Consider the following 24,646-nt stretch of genomic DNA (forward strand, 5'->3'; position numbering starts at 1 on the left):
CTCGGTACCCAGAACTGTTGGAGGCACTGGGAATCCAGAAGCAAATAAATCAAACATTCCTTGATCTCACAAAGCTTTCTTCTGATGAAGAAGCCAGACAATAACACATACACAGATAAATCAGGAGTAGTGTGAAAAGTCATGAGATAGCTCAGGTGATGGAATCAATTTCTTCAGATGTGGTTGTGTCGGGGCGCCTTTCTCAGGAGGTGAGGGAGGAGGAGAAACCACCTTCTAGGTGGAGTTAACTACAGCAGCAAAGCCCTGATACAGGAAAAGGTTTGATTTGAGGATCAGGTTTTGGAATCCCAGGAAACTATTCCAACCAGAAGTAAATTTAAATTCTTCTTTTTTTCCCAAAATGAAAGAGATAAAAGTGATATTTGTTAAGTAATCTATTTTAAGCTTTAAATTTATACCATTTACTCAAAATCAATTAACAGTAACACAAATGAACATGCTCATTGATTCCAGTCTTTTTAAGTTGGATGCAAGCCTTATTTGAGTGTGCATATTATTTTAGTTCAGTTTTAGAAAAAGTTGGGACTGCCAAATGAAATTTGAATGAGATGTTTGCCAAACCCCTTTAGCACCTGGAGCATGAAAATAGCCCCCAAACCTGCAATCTTATTTAAATTTCTTAGTTCACGGATGAAGAAACTGACCAAGAGGAGGAAAATGAACTTCCAAGTCACATTAGTGAATAATTATGAACTCTGGGACTATTTCTCAAGTCTCCTGACTCGGAGCTGAAATAATGCTCACAGACAGGACAAAAGTAATTCCATATCTGGGCTTTAAAGCTCGACCAAAGGCTGGTGGACCTTGGACTGGAATTAGTCTTCATTGAAAATCTGGCATACTGACCACTGATTCCCATTGACTTAAGACTGTCCAGTCTGTTAGACAAACAATCAAATTATCAGGCTTTGATTTTTTCTTCTGAGCTCAGCTGAACAGCACAGGATAACTGACCTCATTTCCTCCTGTGATTTTCATTTCATTACTTTCTCATTTTTTTTCTCATGCAGGGAAGGCCGTGCAGCTCTCGTCACCTCATTTTGCATGTTTAAGTACATGGCTTTGTACAGCATGATTCAATATGTTGGTGTTCTGCTGCTCTACTGGGTATGACTTGGGACCTAGTCTCTTGGTTAGTGAGAGCTAAAAGTAGTCGTCACTTTCAATCTGCAATGCCTTTTAAAGAAAGAGTGCAAATAGGATATTTCAGGCTTCCTTGGTGACTCAGACGGTAAAGAATCCGCCTGCAATGTGAGAGATAGGGTTCGATTGGGAAGATCCCCTGGAGAAGGGAATGGCAACCCACTCCAGTATTCTTGCCTGGAGAATTCCATGGACAGAGGAGCCTGATGGACTATGGTCCATAGGGTCGCAAAGAGTCGGGCATGACTGAGCGACTAAGCACACACAACAACTAACTTACTAAATTCCTGAAAATTTAGCAATTGACTTTCATAAGTTAGTACAAAGCAGCATATCACTGATTCCTTGAATATAGGGATTTGAAAATAGGCATATCATATCCCCCAAAGTACATAGATCTTGTGATAGCTTTTATTATTTAACAAAATATCAAAGAAAAGACATACCTGTTTGTGAATTCAACCTATAGGCTTCTTCTATTGACTAACCCTGAGAAAGGGAATTCTACTTGTGCTGAAGGTATCCAGATTCACCTCTATGTCTTACCCTCTTGCTCCTGGGTTGAAGGTTTTACTTCTGTTATTTTCAGATTATATAAGTCCTTTTCCTTTCACTGATGAATGGGCTGAAAAAAGAAAGGCTGGTTACAGAAATCTGGCCATATTTTGGAATCCCAGTAACTCATTATCCTCAAAAGTAGAGTTAAAAGTAGAGATAATGGGTACTCATCGCCTTTTCACGAAGGGGTTGTGGGGCAAGGAAGCAAGTTCCTTGAAATCAATAATACCTGAATATTTTTTTCTTAAGAATATCAGCATGCTTTATCAGGACTTTCTACACCCGAGAACGCAAATCATGGGTTTAGTTATTCTTATTTTCCCTTGATGAAATTTAGGTAAGATCACCCCATTTCTCATTTACCATTTAGAAAGTCCTATTTTGTTGTGCCAGACCAAACTCCAATCTTTCTGATAACAAGTAGAACAGAGAGAAGAGATAAATCTGGTAGAGTGAGGTGTTCCCCTCAACCAGGAGTGACAGAGATGTTCAAAGGACCAGCCCAGAAAGCACACAGCGGTGTCCCTTCTGATAAGGGAGAAGTTCACGGGCTTGTCTTTGATACTCTTGCTGACATGACCATGCCCCTGACCATATCGCCTTGGTCTTCTAATTGAAAATCCTATGTTGCCACGAGAAAATGAGTGCAGTTTATATCACATTTCATCCAGAAGGTTCTAACTGTTTTGAGCCACTTTCATTTTTATTTTCAGGAGACAAACAACCTTTCAAATTACCAGTTTCTGTTCCAGGATCTGGCCATTACAACTATTATTGGTGTAACAAGTAAGACATCTTTTAAATTTTCTTCCCGGAGATGTTGCCCTGCACCTGTGTCCCTCTCTGCCTGCAGGGTTGGTCCACCATGAGAGGCAGTCGCTATAGCAGCAGTGACGCGTGCCTTGTTCTCAAAGGGATATAGTCTGCAGGGAGAGAAAGAGGAAACAATCTTCAGTTTTAAGCGTTGAAAGAAAGTATTATCCAACGAAAAGCTGGCTAGTTATTTTACTGTTTTCCACAAAATATAGAGCTTCTAAAAAGGGTCGCTAAACATTTAAAATGAAAAAAAGCACTTTGAAAATCAGGAACACTGTCTTCCATGTGCTTTTAAGTATAGTTATGGTCCAAATGTGCCCAATTTATAGAAGCTAAATGGCTTTCATGGTTTCCATTTCCAATCCTAGCCTCTCAGGATTTAGAACGGAGATTAAATGTAATCTTGCCATTACGCTACTCTCACCCACCACCTCCGACTATCCATAATATGTGAATTGTCTCCCCAGTTTCCCTGATGTGGGATTTTTTCCCCAACCTGACCACTAACCATCATCTTGACCATATTCTCTGCTTTTCTCTGTTACATATGAATGCCACCGGTTCCACTTGTACTTTTAATCCTACCTGCCCCTACCTCCTAAAGGATTTTGTTTCTGTAAAAAATCTTTTTTTCCACCATCAACTTTTCTTTGGTCTACTTGATCATTCCAGTCAGTGTATACATATATATTTTTGTATCTTCTTTCTTTAAGAAGCCCTTCCATGACCCAAAATCCACCATACACTGCTGTCCCCTTTATTGTCAAACTTCCCAAGTAGTTGAATAGACCAAATCTGTCCACTGCCATCTCTAATGCTACCGCCATTTTGTTTCAATCAGCCAGATTCTAACATTCAGTGGAATGGATTTGGATTCTGAACCTGTGCTGCTGCTTGGTGGGAGGCAGTAGTTTCCTGGCAAATATTTACCAACCAGCTCTTCAAAAATTGTATATATATTTGGGCTTCTCTTGTGGCTCAGCCAGTAAAGAATCTGCCTGCAATGAGGGAGACCTGGGTTGGATCCCTGGGTTGGGAAGATTCCCTGGAGAAGGGAAAGGCTATCCACTCTAGTATTCTGGCCTGGAGAATTCTATGGACTATATAGACCATGGGGTCGTAAAGACTTAGACTCAACTGAGTGACTTTCACTCCACTTCAGGTATACACACACACACACACACATGCATATGCATATAAGTTTGGGCTTCCCTGGAGGCTCAGGCAGTAAAGAATCTGCCTGCAATAAAGGAGATGGAGGTTTGATCCCTGGCTCAGGAAGATCCCCTGGAGAAGGGAATGGCTACCCACTCCAGTATTCTTGCTTAGAGAATTCTATGGACAGAGGAGCCTGATGGGCTACAGTTCATGGGGTTGCAAAGAATCAGATGCAACTGAGGGACTATCACTTTCATGCATATAAGTTTACTATGAGCTTTACTAAAAAGAAAAATAAGTAGTGAACAATTAACAAATAGTAATAAAATATACATTACTCTTTCTTGCAAATTCCATTTAACCAGTTGATTCTCACAGAATGCTTTAACTGAGTTTCATCAAAATCTTGTATCCTTAGTCACTATACAGTTGTGATTGATGACTGAAATAGTTCCAATGTGATGGTTGATGATGTTTAGTTGATGATAAACTCTTGATGGTTTATCAACCATCAATAGTTGGTTGATGTTTTTCTTTTCCTGAATGAGCGAAACAACAAAGCCTTATGGTGAAACTTTAATCACATCCCATCAGTCATGTGAGCAACTTGTTTGCTAATTTGACTAACAATTCTTGAAAACTGGAAGGATATTTCCTCAGTTAAAAAACAATTGTTCATGATGTAATGGCTACAGATGTGACACACTTTTAAGTTCAATCTCCATTGTTAACTTCAAGAACAATGATAATGCTGCTGCTGCTGCTGCTAAGTCTCTTCAGTCGTGTCCGACTCTGTGAGACCCCATAGACGGCAGCCCACCAGGCTCCCCCGTCCCTGGGATCCTCCAGGCAAGAACACTGGAGTGGGTTGCCATTTCCTTCTCCAATGCATGAAAGTGAAAAGTGAAAGTGAAGTCTCTCAGTCGTGTCCGACTCTTAGCAACCCCATGGACTGCAGCCCACCAGGCTCCTCCGTCCATGGAGTTTTCCAGGCAAGAGTACTGGAGTGGGGTGCCATTGTAGTAAAATCATTGCGACGTTGTCAGTTTTGAGTATTCATTATCTTTGTTTTTAAGATATTTATTTACTTGCTCTTTTATATAATTTTATTTTAATAATGGCTGTGTTTAATAACTGACTTTTGAACTTCGCCACAGTTGGCTCTTGTGGTCTTGTATGAGCGGCTCTAGCCACCACTGGCTGGGAGGGTCCACATTACTCATACATTCAAAAATACCAGAATATACACACTATTGTATGTGAAGTAGGTAAACAGCAGGGGCCTACTGTATAGCACAGGGAACTGTACTCAATATCTTATAATAACGTATAATGGAAAAGAATTTTAAATGTATATGTGTATGTGTGTGTGTATAACTGAACCACTTTGCTGTACTAGCTAATACAACGCTGTTAAATCAACTATACTTCATTTAAAAAGATGTACCAGTCTTAGATTGCCTCTTCCACATGGCTCCTGGACTTGCTTTTACACTATTTCCTCTAATACCTTCTCATCATCATATTAACAGCTATCACACCAACTCATCAGTAAAAATTTTTGTTCAAAAGCTCTGCTTTCAGAGAACATACTCAAGGAGAGCAACCATTGTGTACTATCCACACCTCTGCTGCCACTTCCCCAACACTGCTCTTGTCAAGTCCACCAAGGACTTCCTTGCTGTCAACAATACTGATCACTTCTCTTTCCTCATTGTACTTGAATCTCTCAACAGCACTCTCCTTCTTTAAAAGGTTTCTTCTCTTGGTTTTTGTGATGCCACTTACTCCTGAATTATCTGTCGCTTTAAAGAATACAGCTTCCCTATTTCTTTCGCTGGCCTCTGCTTCTTAAAGTATGTGTGTGTGTGTTTATGTGCGCTTAGTCGTGTCCAACTCTTTGCGACCCCATGGACTGTAGCCTGCCGGGCTCCTCTGTCCATGGAATTTCCCAGGCAAGAATACTGGAGGAGGTCGCTATTTCCTATTCCAGGGGATCTTCCTGACCCAGGGATCAAACTTGCATCTCCTGCATACCCTGCATAGGCAGGCAGATTCTTTACCACTGTGCCACCTACCTGTGCTCTGACTTTCAGAGTGTTCCAAGGCTTGCGTGTTCTTAGGTTCTCTTGTCTTTTCAATCTACACCATCCCCAAAGTGATTTCAGCCAACTCTATGAATTTAATGTCACCCATATGATGATGAATCCCAAATTTGTGTCTCTAGCCTTGATGTCTATCCCAAGCTCTGGAAATGCAGCTGCTAAGCATCTAATCTTAGCTATTTAACAGTATGGAGACTTCAGAGGCCCAAACAGAACATTTTATTTCATCAGACCTGAGAGTCAACAAATTATTAAATATTTACTGAGTATCTGGTTTGTACTACTTACAGTAGTAGGCAATTAAAATACTTCAGTGGAAAAAAAATAAAAATTCTTTTCCTCGTGAAATCTACATTCTATTAAAATAATACCACAATCTAGCAAGTTGTTCAAATTGAAGACCCAGAGTCATCCTTAATTTTCCTTTTTTCTTCACCTTTACATATAATATATCTGCAATTCCTGTTGCCTCTGCCTCCAAAAAATATCCTGCCTCCTTGCTTGCCATCCCCAGTGTAGCTATGGTCACAAAGCCATGTCACCTCACTTAAGGATTTCTGTGATAACCCTCACAATTGATCTTGCTTCCACTCTCGCTGCTTTCTCTTCACCCCAATTTACCTTTTACACAATAGTAAAAGTGTTACTTTTTTTACATGTAAATTTTGTTGTCATCCTTTCTATTTCCACCAAGTCTGAAATCTTACATGAGCCGGCTCCTGCCTACTTCTCTAAATTCATCTCTAACCATATTGCAACTCAGGTCCTTGTTCTAGACACCCTGGTTTTTCTGTCTTGTGAACTTTGCCAACTGTGGTCACCTCAGCATCTTTTTTTTTTTTTGCTATTTTCTTTGCCTAAAATACTCTCCCAGTAGAACTGCCTATGGCTCTGGCTTTTTCTTTAGAGTCAGATCTTAGCTTAAATGTCACCACCTCAGAAAGGTCATTTAAACAGTGACCAAGCCAGTTATTCTCCATCACTCATTCTGCTTTGTTTTCATGCTACTTTCTGCAGTTTGAAATTATGGCATTAATCTCTGTTTTTATCTTTTTTTGCCTGCTTTCCTTCTCTCAGTGTGTACACTGCATGAGAACAGCACCTGATCTACCCTGATCACTGCTGTATTCCCAGTACTTCTGACAGTGCCTGACACGTCAGAGGAGCTCATTAAATATTTGTTAAATCTACCATAAGAACATTCTTGGACAGTCCTTACTGTTAACAGAGTAATCCTTCACATCAAGTCAGCTCTGTCTCTCTGTAACTTTCACCCATCTCAGTTCTCAGGTCTGCCATTTGGGAAGACAGAGAATAATCTGATTTTTCTGCCAAAATAGTCCTTCAGATATTTGAAAACAGCTCTCATTTTCTTTTTGTGATTCTTCTCTTGCCCATAACAAACATTTCCAGATTTTTATCTATTTTTTGATAAATATACTTGACTCTTTAATGTTTTTATGATTGATTAATATAATTAACTAATATAATTCATTGTGAAAATAAAATGGAAAACATTACAAGATATAACAAAGACAAAATCCACCTATATTCTACTATTCAGAGCTAACCAATGGAGGCATTTTGACATATTTCCTTCATATATATGTCATATATATGTCTATACATATACATGTATTTGAATTATGTTTTCTATATTATTTTGCATCCTGATTCTTTTTGTTTACCTTTATGCCCACTTTTTAATGTCATTAAATATTTTCAACCTTTTTGATTGTATTAAATTATACATAGTATAAAATTTGCCATTTTCATCGTTTTAAGTATACAATTCAGGTACATTAATTACCTTCACAACAGTGTTCAACCATCACCACTATCTATTTCTCATTTTGCATCATCCTGAACAGAAGCTCTTTACCTAATAAGAAATAATTCATATTGCCCTTCTATCCAGTCTCTCATAACCTCTGCTCTACTCATTGTCTCTATAAATTTGCCAATTCAAAACGTTTCAAATAAGTTGAACCATTCAATATGTGTCCCTTTGTTTCTGGCTTATCTCAACATAATACTTTCATATCACCTATGTTGTAGCATGCATTAGAACTTCATTCTTTTTATGGCTGAATAGTATTCCATTATATATATGTATATATCACATCTTGTTTATCCATTTATGTTGATGTGTTGAAACACAATTGATTTTTTTTTATTGTGTTGATCCTGCAGCATAGCTGAATTCATTTTTTAACTTTAGTAGTTTTCATGTGGATTCTTTGGGATTTCCAAAATATAGGATCATATCACCTGTGAGTAGAGATTGTTTTACTTCTTTCATTCAATATGAGTGGCTTTTATCTATTTTTCTTCTCTAATTGCTTTAGATAGAATTTCCAATGCAATGTTGAATAGCAATGGTGAACGTGGGCATCTTTGTTTCCTTCCTGATCTTAAGGGGAAAGTTCTCAATCTTTCACCCTTGAGTGTGATGCTAACTGTAGATCTTTTATTATATAATATATAATTATGGGAATTACATGTAATAAGCTAAATGTATGACAATCTAGTTGAATAGGTACATTAACGTTAGTAACAGGCAAAAACTCCTGCTTTATAGCTCTGTCTCCTTTTATATGGTTATTACAAATTAAATCTTTATCCATTTTGTGCTCAGTAACATACATATATAATTATTTCTATGCATTTGTCTTTTATTTTTAATTTTTTTTGCATTTGTCTTTTAGATAATGTAGGAATAAAAAAATGAGGTTAAAAGACAAAACTGGAATAATATAGGATTTTATATTTGTCTAAGTAATTACCTTTACTGATGTCAAAAATGAGTATGTCAATAAAGAGAACTTATTAAAAAGGGTTCTTTAAAAAGAATGTCTTTTTGCTTCATTTTAAAATTTCTATTACTACCCTCCTTTTGCTCATATATTATTTGACTGACTTTGTTTAGTTTTTAAGCATATTAAAGACAGTTATTTTAGAGTCTTTTCCCAGTAAGTCCAATGTTTGGGATTTCTCAGAAATAATTTGTCAGTTTATCTTATTCCATTAAATATTCTAATGTTGTAACTCTGGAATCAGATTCTTTCCCTTCCCTAAGTCTTGATGTTTTTTGTTTTGCTGCTTTTTGATGGCTTTAGTAGTCCATTTATTTAGTAACTTTTCTAAACTATTTTTTCAAAGATTTGGATCAGTTGTCACACATGGTCAATAAAATCTCTATTGCTTTAGCTTTTGTTCAACTAATATTTTGATGGAAATATCCATGAGTTGAATCCCATGACATGAACAAAGAAATACCTCTCCCAGTATTGCAGACTGGTTCTGTACTGAGGCACTTCAACACATGACCAAGCTTGTGCTGAGTTGAGTGATTTTTCAGGCTTAAAACCTTCAGGTCTTTTCTGGTCTTTCCTGACCATTCATTTTGGCATGCACATGACTTTCTACATTCTCCAAAGGCACAAGTACTTTTGAATACTGTAATTTTCCAAATAAATGCTCCTTAACTTTTCTTTCTAAGCCACAAATGGTTATCTTATGTCTCAACTGCAATTTTTTGCTCCCTGTGACTGTGGGTAGCTTGTTAGCTTTACAATGTTTTCAAGGAGTGTATGGTGCTTTTCTGCCTTTACTAAGTTTTGTATTAGATGAAAGAGAGACGAACACCTTGCACAGTCCTCAGGTAGTCCCCAGACAGGTTAGAACTGACACACGTAATTACTTGTCTATAAAGTTTGCTTTTCCCTTCTGTAACCAGGGACCAAGATCCCCTGCTGGGAATGCAGACAACCTTGTTCAAGGTTGCCAGTAAACTAAGGAGGGAGTGGGGCAAGGGCAAGTAGAAAATGGCACAAAGCTTTCCTCCCATTTTTAAGCTATCTTTTTCTTGATTCAGCATCTGCTTGGTTGCTGGAGACTTTTGTCTGTTTTTCAGAGTTCTGACAAGGCTGGTCCTGACACCTTCCTTTTGTCTTTCAATGTTTCTGTGGAGGGATGAGATCTTGGAACCACCTAATCTGCCATTTTGCTAATGTCATGCCTTGTTTTGCTATTAGTAGTTGAAAGCACTACTTCTCAGTGATTACATGTTGTTTCATTGTAGAGATGTACCACAATTTATTGTAAACAATGCTGTGGTGAACATCTTCCTACATCTCTATGTTTTTAGCTTAGGATAAATTTCCAGAAGTGGAATAGTTATGTCGCAAGTTATGAACATTTTTCAGTCTCTTCATATTTATTGCCAAATTGCCCTGCAGAAGGTATTTTTGTGTCAATTTATGTTTCCACAAGCAGTATATGAGAGTGCTCATTTCATCACTTCCTCATCTATAATTTAATAGTTTGCCTATTCATTAGGGGGAAAAAAAGGTATCTTGTGGTTGTTCTATGTCTTCTCTTTTAAGAATTCCTCATATGACTTAAGTTTGCATGCATTCATTGTTTTATTCCTTGTTTGTGATATATTCCAATTTGTCAGTTTCTTTAAATACGTGGGACCAAGAAGTTATACCATACTTCTGATGAAAAATACAAAAATTGCCTCCTGTCATATACCATATAAAACCTGAATTTATTTTGTAGTGAATTTGAATGGTGCCTATCCCAAGCTGGTGCCTTTCAGACCAGCAGGACGGCTGATCTCCCCACCTCTGCTGCTCTCCGTGATTCTCAACATTCTTCTCAGCCTCGCCATGCACATTGTGGGCTTCATTCTGGTTCAGAGGCAGCCTTGGTATTCCTTGGGGATACACAGGTAAGATCACAGCCTTAGATTCTCACATTCCAACTTCTATCAAACATCATCTGGCCCATGTGTCGAGAGGCAAATGGATCTTTATTCTGTTAAAGGTTTTGGCTTCCTTAATGCCCTTGGCATGCAGAGTGTGTGTCTCTGTAGCACTGTTTGGTGGCTTCATTCATTGGTATTTCTCTTTACTCATTTTGTATGATATTGAACTATGACCATCTTTTATATCTAAGGTGAGCATACATTATAGTTTAGCTAGGTAGCCCTATTTTAAGCTTGATAATTTAATGAAATGGTTAAATTTTTTCCTTTCCTATTGAAATCTGTGCCTGTTGGACAATCAATTGTACAGTCATTCTTCTTGTAAATGTTCAGAAATCTTAAGCAAACAGAGGAAAGAGTCACGACTTACATCTTTTCCTCCCACATAGGTTTAATACATGATTCATGCCCAATTTATTGAATAAGTAACTTTTTGAACCTGTTTATCTATCTATCATTTATTCATCTAGCCAAAATACAGGTCTACACATGCTGATTTCTTCCTGTTGCACTTTTCAGTATATTCTTCCCAAAGTGTAGGCAATTATAGAAGCCTTGGGGGGCACAGAGTCATGTAAATACATATGCTTCAGAAGGGCTTGTCATCTCACTTCATTAGCCTTTTCGGTTTCCTTTTTAGTGCCTGCACAGTGCAAAATGACACCATTTCAAAGTTAACCGTTTCTCCAACTGCTCCAGTAAAGAATGGAACTAATGGTGTCTTCACAAGTTTTGAGAACACTACTATATGGTTCTTGGGAACAATCAACTGCATCATTGTGGCTCTTGTCTTCTCTAAAGGAAAACCATTTAGGCAGCCCACATACAAAAACTGTGAGTAGAATTATACCAAATCAGAGGAGAGAGCTCATTCTTTGGAGAGGAGAACAGACATGCCTGGCTCGCTCGAGGTGCAGTTCAGAGTTGGTGCTCATCTAGGGTCTTCTGACTTCCACTCCAGGGCTCTGTAAACACATGCAGCCTCATCTCCTGGTCCTTTGCTTCCTCCGTCAAAGCTGCATAAAATTCTAGAATTTCTTAATCCACCTCTTCCCCTCACTAGAAATGTCTCTAGGTATCTTTTCATGGGATCACTCTGAATTGGGAACCTTGTGCGTGTGTGCTCAGTCGTGTCTGACTCTGTAAAACCCTGTGAACTGTAGCCCATCAGGCTCCCCTGTGCATGGGATATGCTCGGTAAAAATACTGGAGTGGGTTGCCATTTCCTTCTCCATGGGATCTTCCTGACCCAGGGATCAAAACTGCGTCTCTTGCATCTCCTGCACTGGCAGGCAGATTCTTTACCACCAGTTGGGAACACGCATTTAATTCTCTGCTTATCAGAATTCATCTCAGAGGATGTGAGAAGAACGATTACAGCACTCAATTGGACATGGCTATGACGTGTACAGTACAATAGTCAGGTGGTCTGTGTGATTGGCAGTTCTGGGAGCAGGTTCAGCCTGGGGGATCTTGACTATAGATCATTGAGGCTGATGACCAAAGTACCTCTCATCTCCTTACAGTCTGGGCTGGGGGTGAGGGAGCATGTTAGGAGACATGAGTGATCTGGTAAGAGACATATATTTATACAGCATCACTCCCTCTCTAAGTGAGAAAATGTAGAAGCACAATTTGAAGACTCAATATCCTCTGTTCAGAGAAAGTTATTTTGCTCTTCTTGGGGTGAGGAACCCGTGGAGTGCTGACCTGCACATGACTGCAATTTAAACATTTCCTGCTGGTGCTGTCCTGTTTATTTACAGACCTCCCTTTTTCCAGAAAAGGATTTGTATTTGCAAATGATTTGCATTAAAGAGATTTGGATATCCCCAAGGCATTTATTGAAAACATATTTTGTCAATATTACCCTGTATGCTGTTATTTCCCATTTTTATTAATTAAAACATATAGCAAGCATGCTAAAATTTCCACTTAACTCAAAGGCATGCAAAAAATTGTAGAAGTGAGACTCATTTCATAGAAATGAGTACTTTTCATCTATTATGCTTATTTGGATGAAGAAATCAAGTAAATCTAAGCAGCGTTAATCAGTATATGTCTGTCAATGAATGTGAGACTTTCTACTTAGATTTCTCTAAATGATAACTTGTATTCTTATTTCCTCAGATATATTTGTCCTTGTGCTGGTCGTACAGCTGAGTGTGTGTCTATTCATTCTATTTGCTGATATTCCAGAATTATATAGGTGCCTGGATGTAAGTCTTATCTCTGGGATATGGTGATATTTTATAGTTATATAAAATCCTGACTTCAAAAACTGGGCTGCAATTGCAATTGACATGGATTCGTGACACCTATTATTCTTTTGAGATGGGAGGGTTAAAAAGAATGCTGAATTTATTCACTTTTTTAATTTAAACTAGTCAGGAGATGAAATTCTGTTTAGTCTTGACTTCAAGTATTTAAAAAACATTGAACACTTTACCTTTAAAAGATCACTGTAAGATTGGAAATTCAATTTATACATTTCCTTTTTCAAACGTGAGAGAATTTTTCCTAAATGGTTTTGTTTTGAAGCTGTTTAAACAGTTTTGCCTGTAACAATTTTGGGGTTAGTTCTCAAATTTGTATTTACATCTTTTAAAAACATCTTTAAAACATGTTTTTCTGTATGTACATACTTAAACGTATTCAAAACTTTTCAAAGATCCATATCCTATCTCAAGAACTCTCTTACATTTTGTAATTTTGAGACAACTTTGGAACTCTATAAGAGACAGAAATTTTACATAGTCAAGCAAGGGAAAATGTATATATTGATTTATTCTAACTTTTTCTTCTTTTGAATCAGAAGTTAACCATTAATAAATGTCTTTTAGACCAATAAATAGAATACAGAAGAGATGATAAAAGGAACTGAGCTTTTAGTTCTTTGCAAAATTTCCTTTCTGCTTCTCCATCTCAAAGATAAGTTCATGAGGGCCAAGATCCCATCTTATTCATTCTTGTATTTCCAGTGCCTAGCATAGTGAATGCTACATAATGGCAATGACTGATGACTGATCATTGTAGATCAGGTTCCTAAATGTAGACAAGCCTTTAAAGTACACAGTGCATTCAAAACCAGCAATACCTTCACAAGCCCACAGTGACATCTGACTTATATGCTAATATCTACATTCAGTTTTTCATTTTTATAATTGTATTACTGTAGTTAACAGTGCAATTGTATTCATGAACTAGATTAGGTACTCATGGAGATAAATGGTCTTTGCCTACCAGCCTTGTAAGTGAGTTAAAATTCCTTAATCCTGCAGAAATTACAGGTTGGGACATGTTGAATTTAGTTATACTCTTTAATAATAAGGGGGCTTCCCTGGTGGCTCAGCGGTAAAGAATTTGTCTGCCAATGCAGGAGACACAGGTTTGATCCCTGGGTCAGGAAGATCTCCTGGAGAAGGAAATGGCAACCCATTCCAGTATTCTTGCCTGGGAAATCCCATGGACAGAGGAGCCTGGTAGGCTACAGTCTATGGGATCTCAAAGAGTTAGAAACAATTTAGTGATGAAACAACAACAAACTAGTGAAGACTCTTTTGCATGACTTCAAATGATTCTGCAAAGAATTATTTCTCACATTAAAATAATTTTTTTATTATTTCATAAAATTATGCATACATTTTATATAATGAAACTATGCAGGTAAGGAAAATTATAACATTATTGAGTGGATCCTTCCATCTTTGAAAATTCATATATTATAAATGTATATTTGACTGAGTTATGAAGTTCATTTTATTTTAAATGGAATCGTGCTGCTTTGCAACCTAGTTATTGCTCATTTTTTTTAAAAATTCATAATTTTTTTTAAAATAGAGAAAACATTCTCATAGTTTAAAATTCAAAAGTTAGAGAAATTGTGTAGTGAAAATCTCCCTTGTCATCCTTGTTCCCGGGTTACCATTCCCTCTCTGTGGAGACAACTTGTAACACCAGTTTACTTTGCATACTTTTGGATCTGTATTATACACATGTATATATACATTTCTTAAAGGTATATTTTACCACATTTTTACACAAATAATAGCAAACTATTACATTTGTCCAAATCGTCTGATATGGAGATGTCCAGGTGAGATGAGATGTACAAGAAAGTTGTTGGAGAAATTACCCATAGAGGGAGGGGATTAGGCAGCCAGTGAAGGCGGGAGGGGGCCACACTATGATATGAGTCTGATCCCTCTGAAGGACAGAGAGATGGAAGGTGAGCTGAACGAGTCAAGTTTCAGACTGCAGCACAATTCCAGGAAAGTCAAGCCAAAGTTGCCCATCAGAGGTGTCTCACAAGAATGCGTGTGGGTAGAAGCCCTGGGGTCCTCACTTATTAACTCTGAGCAGACCATGCATGCAGAGTGTGGTCACAGAGTGAGTATGGTGGTAGATTCTAAGCATGCTGGTAGTTGGAGGGTTTGCCTTTTGTCCTCCAAGCAGCAGGAGATCCAGGTGAAGCATTTTCACGGCTTCCACAACCACACACACAATCCTGCACTTCGCTCTTTCATGTAACAGTGTATTTTGGTGCTTGTTGCATATTAGCACATGATGTTTTCTTATTCTAATGTACTATTTCAATGTCTATCTATGTATACCATAATTTATATGAGTCCCCTATTGACAAACATTAAATTGCCTCTAATTTTTTACTATTACCAGCAAATAAAATAACTTTACACATATATTATTTCAGCCATGTATATCTCTAAGAGAAATTCCTTGAAATGGATTTGAACTTTGAATTTTAATATCACTGCCCTTCATAGAATTGTACACCTTTTATCCTCACCAAAGTATAAGGCAGCGTATGAGGCAGCGCCAGGTGCGTAAGAGTATACTTGGCTTCCATTCACTCATTCATTCATTTGTTAATTCATTCAACATGAATATGTAAATATTATGTGCCTGGGGAGGGGTCAGGGAAGATAGAGAGAAAGAGGGGCAAAAGATAGGTAGTGACAACCTGTTTCATCTCTGATTTCTGCATTGGTGAGAAGCCTTGTCATGACACAGCCTGGGAAGCTGTATGCACGGTCCTGAGGGGGAAGCCCTGACTTAGGGCTCAAACTAGAACTCAGCTGAAGGGAGATATGAGACCACAGAGAAGAGGTTTGACAGGTGTACCCTCAGAATCTCCTGGGAGTAGAGCCACATTCCTGTATTCCCTCATAAAAACAAAACAAAGCAAGTAAACAAGAAACACTCTGGGGACTTCCCTGATGGTCCAGTGGCTAAGACTGTACTCCCAGTACAGAGAGCCTGGGTTCAATCTCTGGACAAGGAACTAGATTCCACATACTACAACTAAGACTCAATGCAGCTAAATAAATAAAAATTTTAATAAAACCCCAAAAAACACTTTTACTATTTTTTTTTTTTGCAAAATAACCAAATTTATTTTAGAAAATTTAGAAATTACAGAGAGGTAAAAAGAAGAAAGAAGGAAGATAAAAGAAAGCAACAATCAGTCCCCAAGTTATTGGAATCATTGAGTGTAATACTTCCATATTTTCGGTGCATTGATGCATAGACATACTTATGTATATAAAATGTATATGTATGTATATAAATGTAATACAACATACACGTCTATGCATGGGCTTATTGCATATGTAATTTGAAACCTATGAAAAAGTACACTATGAACAGCATGAACTTTTTGCAGCATGATTTGTCTTCAAACTGATTGTACTTCATCTCCCGCCAGCTGCTCTGCACTCCTGTCCTGTGGAGGGTCTACATTGTCATTATGCTGAGCTCCAATTTCATTGTGTCCCTTGTCGTGGAGGTAAGTGTCCTCGAGTTGCTGATACCTGGTTAGGTTGGTGGGGGCCATTCTCTGGGAGTCCAAAAAGGAACAGCTTTAGCCAAAAAGGTTTAGCAGTGCAAGGGGCTCCCTTCCTTGGCAACATGAGCAATGATGGTTCCCTGTGATGAATTCCAAACAGGGCATTAGTTTTCCTGTCTGTAAAGTGGGGCTGGGGAGGATGGAATAAGGTCTTATCCATATCTAAAATTCACATATAGAGAGCCAACTAAATTTATTTTTTGAAATTGAGATATAAGTCACATATATTAGATTCACTTATTTAAAGTGTACAATTCAGTGGTTTTTTTGGTATGTTCACTGAGTTGTGTAACCACCACCACTTTCTAATTCCAGAACATTCTCATTACCCCAAAAGAAATCTCATACCCATTAGTGGTTGCTTCTTATTTCCCCTTTTTCCTCCTTCACCCCCTGCTAACAACTAGTCTGCTTTCTGTCTCTATGAATTTGCCTATCCTGGTCATTCCATGGAAAGGGGATGGTATGATATGCGGCCTGTTGTGTCTAGCTTCTTTCCCTGAACAACTTGGATCATTTTTACTTTACAGATGGGAAATGAGATTCACAGTAAGTTTTTCCTGAGTTTTATTCTTTATGCTCCATTTCCTCAGTAAAATGAGTTGGTGCTCCCCTTTTCCCTTGCTATGTGCTTTACTCACTGCTTCTTCAGTGCTGTCAGACAAAGTCTCCAGTTCTTAAGGCTTTCTTTCGGGGAGAGTTAAGGCATCCAGTTTGCACCCCAGAAAAGGCATCCAGTTTGAAGAAGGATGAGCTATAAAACTCCATCTGTCCTCATCCTGCTCTCGCAAACCCAGGATGGTTCCAGTGAGGGGGGATTCATGGCGGGCTGGGGGCCCCGGGGCCTGTCGTCCCTGCAGTGTCTTGTAAGCACAGAGCCTTCTTTACAGAGCAGAGTGAAGGCTGCGCAGGAGCTGGTGGCAGAAGAGAACATAGAATTAGGGTAAGGAGCATCTCTCTACATGCTAAACCAGGGCCTCCCAAACTTGAGTGGGCATCAGAATTCCCTGAAGGGCTTGTTAGAACACAGATTGTCCCGCCCTGCCACCAGCATTTCTGACTTGGTAGGTTTGCAGTAAATACAAGTTTTAGTTTTTCCAGTAGCTTGCCAGGTCATTCTGATGCAGCTGACTCAGGAACCACAGTAAAGAGCCCTATGCTAAACCATACGGTCCCCAAAGCCACCAGATTAATCAAAGAGCATCACCATGAGAGTCCTCTTAAGGAGTTGCAAAAAGATTGCCCTTGCCCTTTAAGGGATAATCTTATGTGTAGATCTTATTCCTGTCCATGATCACTTTATTTCCACTGTTTCAAACATCTTTCTCCATCTCTGTGTACTGAAATACCATCCCATCCTCTGTGGCATAGCTGTGGTATTATCCTGTTCATGAATTTTTCCTGATGCATGGGTCAGTTAGGCAAGTAGCAAAGCTCAGCTCACAGTGGTTTAAACAATAAAGATATTTATTAACTCACTTAGCAAGAAGATTGGAAGCCAGTGGCTTCAGATCTAGTTTAGGGTCTCTATGGCATTATTGGGAACCTGCATTCTTCCACCTTTCTGTCTCACCATCCTTAGAAACTGACCTTTCATATTTGTGCTTGTTGCTTATGGTGCTCAGCTTAGCTCCCATGTAGCTGTGTTAGCTGGGTTTGAGGTCTGTTTTCAGTGCAGGTAAAAAAACAAATGGAAGAAGAGGTACCAGCAAGCTTTTTTTCTCACAAGTATGAACCTTTTATAAGGGAACAAAATATTTTCCTGCAGCTCACCAGTGAGCTTCCTCTTATGTCTCATTGCTTAGAACTATGTCTCATTGTCAGTTTTAGTAGGAAAGGATTCTGGTAAAGTGGATCTATGCCAAAAACTTGGACAAATTGTCCTGGACTAGTTATAATTTTTTTAAGGTGGCAAGGAAGAGCCAGGAGGAATGGATTGTAAGGTAATCAAGCAACAAAGCCTGCCATAATCCCCCTACAGAAAACCATTCTCCTTCAGTATATTTGCAGTTAAGAATATAGTTGCAGAGTAGATTACTTGACTTTGAATCCTGGCTCCACCCTTTCTTGCTGGCTGATTTTGGTCAAGTTTCTATACTTCTCTGAGTCTCTGTTTCCTCATCTGCAAAATGATGATAATAATAGTAACTCATCTCATAGAATTGGGTTTCCCAGGTGGCTCAGTGGTAAAGAATCCACCTGCCAATACAGGAGACATGGGTTTGATCTCTGGCTTGGGAAGATCTCCTGGAGAAGGAAATGACAGCCCACTCCAGTATTCTTGCCAGGCAAATCTCATGGACAGAGGAGTCTGGCAAAGGGCTTCCCTCATGGCTTAGTCGGTGAAGAGTCTGCCTGCAATGCAGGAGACCTGAGTTTGATGCCTGGGTTAGGAAGATCCTCTGGAGAAGGAAATGGCAACCCATTCCATTATTCTTGCTTGGAGAATCCCATGGACAGAGGAGCTTGGCAGGCTATAGACCATGGAGTTGCAAGAGTCAGACGTGACTTAGAAACTAAACCACCACCAGATGAGCCTGGCGGGCTGAAGTCCATAGGGTCACAAGAAGTTGGACACTACTGAGCATAAAGGTTTATTCAATTCTTAAATTTAAGAAGTGAACCTGTCCACCTCCACCCCAACTCCCCCACCCCCCACCCCCACCCCACCCCACATATGGAGAGGGTAATTTGATATGCACAAAACAAGTCTGAATGAGACCTTATTATAATTGCTAATCTCACAATCTAACAACCTCCTTCTTATAGGCAGAGGAGCTAATGTAGACAGTTTTAACAGCCCTTCTTGTATTACTTATGTATTTGTGTGTATATGTAAGTGTATATATATGTATGTGTGTATATATAGATATACATGAATTATTTGAATTGTTTGTCAAAAGAGTTCATGTGATAAAATTTTTGTTGTTTCTTGTTTGTTTGTTTTTTAAAGAAATGGTGTGTTATCAAGGCTTTCCTTTGTTTCTCCTTCTGTATCTAATTTACAATGTAGAATGACAGGACAAATATCTCAGTGCTTTCTTTGGTTTCCCTTTTCAGAGCAGCAAAGTAATATAGGTTATCACATTCTAGAATTGTAACAAAGTTCAAGATATGGTGGAGAGCACTAAAGTCTTTCTGTGTGTGTGTGTGTGTTGATTTGTTTTGTCTGAAGCCTGCTAAGATTTCCTGGATGTAAGTTGGATTTTAAAATCTTTAATTAAATACCCATGATCTTACCTTATCCTAGCTCTAAAGAGAACTACTGTTCTCTAGTTAATTAAGGAGGACAAAAAAACTTTGCTGTGGGAATGTAGAAGAACAGGTCTGGCGAGGCGTTTCCTAAGGTTTCCAAGATGCTGATGAGATAGCTATGTGAGTATTTAACTGATCAGCAGATGATCAGTTTTTGGAGGAATATTCAGACTAGCTCTTTTCTTTGATTTCCATAAGCAGTGTACTCAGATGTCAAAGATGGGTGGATTTTAGGAAACCACTATCTCTAGCAAAATTCCTTGTAGAATCCTACAGAATTAACTCTTTCAGTTTAGCAAAAATACCACTGACAGACAGCAAAACTAGTTCTAATTCTAAGGGACCTCTTAGGCCCTCATATTTTCCTCTTTGTTTCTTTCATGATAACTTCTAAGATGGTCTATCTCTGTGACCACACGTGATAAAACAATGAAATTAACATGATAACCTCTTAGGCACTATGTGTTTTAAGTTATAACTTGAGCTCTATTCAAGGTTCAGTTTAACTCATGACATAAAATGTTTCTGAAGAGACATATCTTTTGCTATCTTAGAAAAAGGATTGCAATGAAATATTTGTAGGTGAAGTTTAGAGGTTTATATGAAAAAGGCTGCAATGCCAAACCCTTTATTAAATGAATAGTTCAGAAGAATGGTAAAGGGAGGCAGCTATGCCATGCCATGCCATGCCCTGCATTGTAACAGGAGCTGCTGCTGCTGCTGCTAAGTCACTTTAGTCGTGTCCGACTCTGTGTGACCCCATAGACGACAGCCCACCAGGCTCCCCCGTCCCTGGGATTCTCCAGGCAAGAACACTGGCGTGGGTTGCCATTTCCTTCTCCAATTCATGAAAGTGAAAATTGAAAGCGAAGTCGCTCAGTCGTGTCCAACTCTTAGCAACCCCATGGACTGCAGCCTACCAGGCTCCTCTATCATGGGATTTTCTAGGCAAGAGTACTGGAGTGGGCTGCCATCGCCTTCTCTGGTAACAAGAGTTATACAATCCCAATGACAAATCTAAAAGGACAGAATTATCATTTCTAATCACTGAGGCTCAGATGGGATAATTAATCTGCACACAGGAGGTAGGTGTCAGAGCTGGGATTCAGATCCAAATCTGTCCAACTCCAAAACTGTGGCCCACATTCCCAGTTTTACCTGTGTTCAAGCTTACACAGTGATATGCTGGGATATACTTGGTTTCTATAAGGTCAATACCATTTGGTATTTTAAGTGTCATTTATATTAAATCAGCAGCAGCATATTAAATCATGTATAGATGTGATATGGAGTAAACTGCAGAATTTAGATGCTTTTACTGCTTCCCTGGTGGCTCAGATGGTAAAGCGTCTGTCTACAATGCGAGAGACCTCAGTTTGATCCCTGGGTCGGGAAGATTCCCTGGAGAAGGAAATGGCAACCCATTCCAGTACTCTTGCCTAGAAAATCCCATGGGCGGAGGAGCCTGGTGCAGACTACTGTCCATGGAGTCGCAAAGAGTCGGACACAACTGAGTGACTTCACTTTACTTTCACTGCTTCCCTGATAGTTCAGTTGGTAAAGAACCTGCCTGCAATGCAGGAGACCCCGGTTCAATTCCTGGGTTGGGAAGATCAGCTGGGGAAGGGATAGGCTACCCACTTCAGTATTCTTGGGCTTCACTTGTGGCTCAGCTGGTAAAGAATCTGCCTGCAATGTGGGAAACCTGGGTTGGATCCCTGGATTGGGAAGATCCCCTGTAGAAGGGAAAGGCTACTCACTCCAATATTTTGGCCTGGAGCATTCCATGGACTGCAAAGAGTTGGGGTTGCAAAGAGTAGGACACGACTCATCGACTTTCACTTCACATTTAAGATACACATGAAATTCAAAAGAAATTTCATCCTTGAGGCAGACTACTTAAAGCTATATTTCTGTTTCAGAAACTCTCTTCCAGAAGCATTTCTTAAATGTAAAAGTTTGAGAGGCCTTGACCTCTCATGTGAAATCACCTTGGGAGGCAGAGACTTAAGATCTTTGTCAAGCTAGATTGAAGCAGTCAATGTGGTAGTGCCTTATGAGGACTATGTTCTGGAAACAACCTCTGATTGTAAACAATAACTCTTTTATTTTGCAGGAGGCCATTATTGAAAATAGAGCCCTGTGGATGATAATCAAAAGATGTTTTGGCTATCAGTCAAAAAGCCAGTATCGGATATTGCAGAGAGCCTTGGCAAATGACCCCAGTTGGCCCCCAATAAACCAGACCTCCGACTCTGATATGCCAGAATGTGGCAGGGGAGTGTCTTACAGCAACCCAGTGTTTGAGAGCAACGAGGATCAACTATGAAGACAATGTGATATCCAAGTTTATATAACATAGAAACAATGACAAAAGGGACCATTTTCAGTTATTTTACTTTTTTTTTAAGCAACAAGACTCTTTTAATATCAGCTGGAGGTTTTGGAATCAAAAACCTATCCAATCATGGTGACAAATTAAAGTCTTTTTGATAAGATACTTTCTACAGAGCTGAACACTGCCCTAAGGAGAACACTTTTCTCCTGGCTTCTGAAAGTATTAGAGGTGTTCAATGACTCAAGAATATCCCAGGGATGGCAATGGGCCAAGAGATTGCCTGGCTGAAGGAGAAGGAGAGTATGTAATCTTTCTTCTTAGATGTATATGTTTTAATGAGTTGAGGGAAAGTAGCATAGAACTATAAACATGTTAAAGATCATTTTTGAATTCTTATTTCATTGATGGAAAAACAAATGCTGGAGAACCATCACACTGCTCTTTACTGTCTGGTTTCCTTTCCTTTGTGGTACTTTTCAGATCTGAGATATTTTCTTCTATTTCTGGCCTCTCCTGTGTATTAGTAAGGACAGGCTAAGCCAATGCTGTAATAACAAGCAACTCCAGTATCTCAGTGTCTTTACACTCAAGAACGTCTTTCTTGACCCAGGGGACTCTTTAGAATAGCCCTCCTCAGGATGGTGACTGCTCCAATCTGATGGTTCCACTGACTCAACACAAGAACTTCATGTGTACTGAGATAGGGAAGGAAGATGGAGGCTCTTCACTGTGCCAAGGTGGCACACATCTCTCCCATCACTCACAATTCATTAACCAGGAGTTTGGCAAAGGAGCTTGGAAGTAGAGTCTCCTTAGCCCTGGCTTCATGGGTTTGCAATCTGGTGATCAAACCAGGGCTCAGAAAGCTCCCATTCTTGGTTTAGTACTCTGCTGTTGCCATCTTGACATTCTTAATTTTTAACAAGCATCCCCACAGATTGTCTAGTTAGTCTGGCTTATATTCCTGGGAAAGAAAGGGAAGTAGCCCACATCACAGAGCGCTAGAACTATCCACTAAACTGTCTCCTGACCCTGTGGTCTTCTTTGTTTTAGGAGCCCCTCATCTTGTGTGCCCAGTTCCAGAAATTTTTACCCCTTTGTTCCATTATTTTTGAGAAAAGTTAGTCTTCTGCTACAACATTATGTTATCATTAACATAAGTCCTCGTACAACCTATGCATTTCTTAAGTTTGAGGCTTTAGTTTTTAGAAAGCAAAATTTTCCCTTAATTTATCACTCCTACAGTTTGGTTATATTGAATTCACTTGGCATAGAAAACACCCAGGTTTCTGTTAGCTCAGCAGACAACACTGAATTCTAGGAAAACATCCACAAATAGTATTTTTAAGGCAAAAGCAACATTTTCATGGCAAACAGCTAATTCTAAGTGATTATTTGGGGCAGAGAGTGAGTCCCTGACTGACTTGGCTACTTACCAAGAATATCTGCAAGCATTCCCTTCCTCTGCTGGATTCCCGAGCATCGTCAGTGCCTTGTGACTGCAGATAATTCTGGAACATGGTGTTTCTCAGACACAAAGCTACCTTGTTCCTTCTGGTTTTAAAATAGGGTGTGAAGAATCATTAAAACAGGCTGCAGGATCATTGTCTTCCTCAGTACAGAAAGGAATGTTTCCTTTTACAAAGTCAGCCTTGGCAATGATAGGACAGCTCTAAATGTCTTTTCTAAAACTAATAGTTGTTCTCATTTTTCAAAAGTTGTGGGCAGAGGCAAGCTGGAGACAGCCTACAGCCTAGTGATGAGCAAGCATGGGCACACCGTTCACACTTTGAAGAGCCCCCTCTCACCAATTATGTCATCTCCACTAGCCATCTGAGTTACTTAGTTCTCCCGGAACTCAGACAAGGGAGGGCTTACCATCCCCACGTTACAGATGAGAAAGCTGAGATTCAGGGGAAGGAGAGAACAGCCAGACCTTGGACACACGTTTTCTGAGCAAACCTTCTGTAACCTCCAAATGCCTCCTAATTACTAAGCTCCAGCAGGGCAGGGTGCACGGTGTGATCTCACAGTCAAACAAAGAGTGAAATTCTTCTCTGTCAGGTGCAGAGGTAAGCCTTTGTAATACCAGCGCCTCCACTTCAAAAGAATGTCAGGCAGCCTGCCAGCCTTGGACTAGAGGTGTGTTAAAACCCCAAACCACAGGTGTTTGTTTGTTTTTCTGCAACTCAGTTGCTTTTGTCTTGATCAAAAGTGATTGTCCATCCTCAGCAATTCACACACAGCTGGCAGGGAACAGGGGTGGAAAGCTCTAGTTCCCTACCCACCAAACAGCCCTAAAACCTTGGCCAAAAGGGACTTGTTCTAAGCATGGTTCTTGAGACGAACTAGATCTTAGTGAGTAAAAGAGCAGGAAATGCTTAACCAGGAAAAATGGAGATTCGAGAGATGCCAGAATGGCATTCAAATAGTTGAAGGGGTTAACCTGAGAGAGAAAGTTCTGACTTGTTTCTGGTGGCTCCACCAATGGGTGAAGACCATGGTGGGAATGGCTTCAGGCTGACACGAAGACTGCTGCCTTATTAGTCAGCGTGGACAGAGGTGGAAGCTGGTGACCCCACAAGGTGTGCACTCCCTGACACTGGTGACTG

At 39.4% G+C, this 24,646-nt stretch overlaps 1 protein-coding gene across 3 annotated transcripts in view; it reads left to right on the forward strand.

Moving 5' to 3' along the window:
* The window catches only part of ATP13A4 (ATPase 13A4), a 126,525-nt gene extending 104,056 nt beyond the window's left edge, over positions 1-22,469 (forward strand). For 2 of the 3 annotated variants that reach the window (XM_027538242.1, XM_027538239.1), the window contains 7 exons: positions 1,032-1,128; positions 2,436-2,508; positions 10,368-10,539; positions 11,216-11,409; positions 12,706-12,794; positions 16,301-16,381; positions 21,813-22,469. In XM_027538242.1, the coding sequence (XP_027394043.1) occupies positions 1,032-1,128; positions 2,436-2,508; positions 10,368-10,539; positions 11,216-11,409; positions 12,706-12,794; positions 16,301-16,381; positions 21,813-22,025 (919 nt within the window). In that variant the 3' untranslated portion in view covers positions 22,026-22,469. The remainder of the gene's footprint in view (positions 1-1,031; positions 1,129-2,435; positions 2,509-10,367; positions 10,540-11,215; positions 11,410-12,705; positions 12,795-16,300; positions 16,382-21,812) is intronic. The other variant, XM_027538243.1, reaches the window with a different exon arrangement.
* Positions 22,470-24,646: the final 2,177 nt, after the last annotated feature.

Source organism: Bos indicus x Bos taurus, chromosome 1, assembly GCF_003369695.1.
Source record: "Bos indicus x Bos taurus breed Angus x Brahman F1 hybrid chromosome 1, Bos_hybrid_MaternalHap_v2.0, whole genome shotgun sequence".
NCBI lineage: Eukaryota > Metazoa > Chordata > Mammalia > Artiodactyla > Bovidae > Bos > Bos indicus x Bos taurus.